This window comes from Monoraphidium neglectum (assembly GCF_000611645.1).
Source record: "Monoraphidium neglectum strain SAG 48.87 unplaced genomic scaffold scaffold02884, whole genome shotgun sequence".
Classification (NCBI taxonomy): Eukaryota; Viridiplantae; Chlorophyta; class Chlorophyceae; order Sphaeropleales; family Selenastraceae; genus Monoraphidium; species Monoraphidium neglectum.
This window is the reverse complement of record NW_014010744.1, coordinates 1-2,062: the sequence shown is the minus strand read 5'-3', so window position 1 is coordinate 2,062 and position 2,062 is coordinate 1. Positions and strand designations below refer to the sequence as shown.

The following is a 2,062-nucleotide window of genomic DNA, read 5'->3' as shown; positions in this document are numbered from 1 at the left end:
CCCCCACGCGTGCCGCGCGCCCCCCTCGCCGTCTCACCCGCCGCAGTCCCTGAAGCCCTCCGCCCGGCCGCCCCCGATCGTGTCTGTTGACATTCCGTCCGGCTGGCACGTGGAGGAGGGAGATCCCAGCGGGGTCGGAATTCGGCCGGACGTCCTAGTCAGCCTCACGGCCCCCAAGCTCGCAGCGAAGAGCTTCCAGGTTTGACCCCGGCCTGTTCTGCGTGCAGTTTGGTTTGCGTTCGCCTGAATATCACACACCTTGTCACACGTGATGCCCCCGCACCGTGGCGCTCTTTAGCCCGCGCCAGACTCCCGCGCCGCGCCGCCTGTGGCTCGCCGACGGCGCCCCCCGCTTAACCCCCGCTCCCGACCCCGCCGCGCCCACACCCTGCGTCGACACCCGCGAAATGCGTCACCCATCCGCCTGGCCCGGCAGGGGACCCACTACCTGGGCGGCCGCTTCGTACCGCCCGCCACGCGGGACAAGTACGGCCTTGTACTGCCCGCCTACCCGGGCACAGCCCAATCCGTCCGCATCTCCCCGCCCCATGCCGCGCGAGTCGACATTTGGGACGCCCCCGCGCCCGCGGCCGCCGCGGCCGCCGCGGGGGCGCCGGCCGGCGGTGGGGCCGCGTCTGGGACGGCGGAGGGGGCGGCGGCTGCCGGGCAGCTTCCCAAGCCGGCCGACATGCGGATCACGTACCAGGCGGGCACCCTGTCTGAGGACGACGTAAATGGTGACCCCTTTGCTCAATTCGATGCGTGGTTCAAGGAGGCGGCCGCGGACCCGGTGGGTTTCGCCCGCAGCGGGCGGGGCGGGGATGAGAGGGGCCGGCCGGCTGTTGCAGCCTCCCTGATCACGTTTGTTTTGAGAAATCGCACATCTCGTTCGAACACCGTGAGTGAACGCACCACAGCTCGTCGATCTGATCCGCCCAAACGCTACATCACTACACTGCTAAACCGCCAAACCGCTAAACCGCCCCGGTCGGCCCCCAGGAGATCCAGGAACCCAACGCCATCGCCGTGGCCAGCAGTACGCCCGGCGGCGCGGTCAGCGTGCGGATGGTGCTGCTGAAGCAGTACGACGAGCGCGGGTTCTGCTTCTTCACCAACTACAACAGCAGGTGCGGGGGCGCAGTGATGGCGGCTGTGCTTGCGGGAACCTGGATCGCATCTGACTAACAGCAATCATCAAAGAATTGTAGCCACTCTTGGTTTGCTTGAAGTTGGGAAATTTTTGGCGCAAGGGGTTGCTGTTGACTGCAACAGCAGGTGAGGGCCGGTGGCAACAGGGGCTGCGCTGACGGGAACCTGCAGAGCAATCACAATACAGCAATCCCAAAAGTGTTGCAACATCACGGTTGTCGTGGAAGTAGGGGGGTTGTTGGCATGGTCCTGCTGGCTTGGTTCACGTGCGCAGTCCGTGCAGCGACCCCTTGCGGCGGCGAGGCGCCCGCCGATGACCCTGCGCGCCCACAGCGGACGCGTGCGTGCACCTGACGGGGCCGCCCCTCGCCCAAAGGCGCCTTTGTTCCGTCACCCTTGCATGCGGCTTGCCACGGCACCCTCCCCCAAACCGCCGCCCGCGCCCGCGCCTGCGCCCGCGTCCCCGCGCCGCAGGAAGGGGCGCGAGTTGCAGGAGAACCAGCGGGCGGCGTTTGCGATCTGGTGGGAGCGGCTGCAGCGGCAGGTGCGTCCGCGCGCGCGTGCCATGCGGGCCCTGCACGCCGCCTTTCGGCCGACGCCCGCCGGCTGTCTTTGGTCTCTGTGTGTGTGTGTGTGTGTGTGTGCAGGCGCCGTGGTGCCCGACCACCACTTGGTCGTTAGGTCGCAGTGCTTCTTGTCACTACTATTGGTTCAAACGTTACGACTATACAAACTTGCTGAAGCGCATACACCGCTGCAGCCAAAGGCCTCAAACGCGGCGGCGCTCGGCCCAGCAGAGGCGGGTGTTGCATGCACGCATGTGCGTCCGCGCACAAACACTCAAGCAACTCGCCCGCCCGCCCGCCCGCACGCACGCACGCATGCACGCACGCACGCACGCACGCACACACAC

At 67.4% G+C, this 2,062-nt stretch overlaps 1 protein-coding gene across 1 annotated transcript in view; it reads left to right on the top strand.

The window, feature by feature from the left end:
- MNEG_11737 (hypothetical protein) overlaps positions 1 to 1,127 on the top strand; it is a gene marked incomplete at both ends in the record, with an annotated part of 4,813 nt that extends 3,686 nt beyond the window's left edge. Inside the window, 3 exons of the mRNA XM_014039790.1 lie at positions 47 to 199; positions 437 to 790; positions 1,000 to 1,127. Coding sequence (XP_013895244.1) covers positions 47 to 199; positions 437 to 790; positions 1,000 to 1,127 — 635 coding nt within the window. The remainder of the gene's footprint in view (positions 1 to 46; positions 200 to 436; positions 791 to 999) is intronic.
- Positions 1,128 to 2,062: the final 935 nt, after the last annotated feature.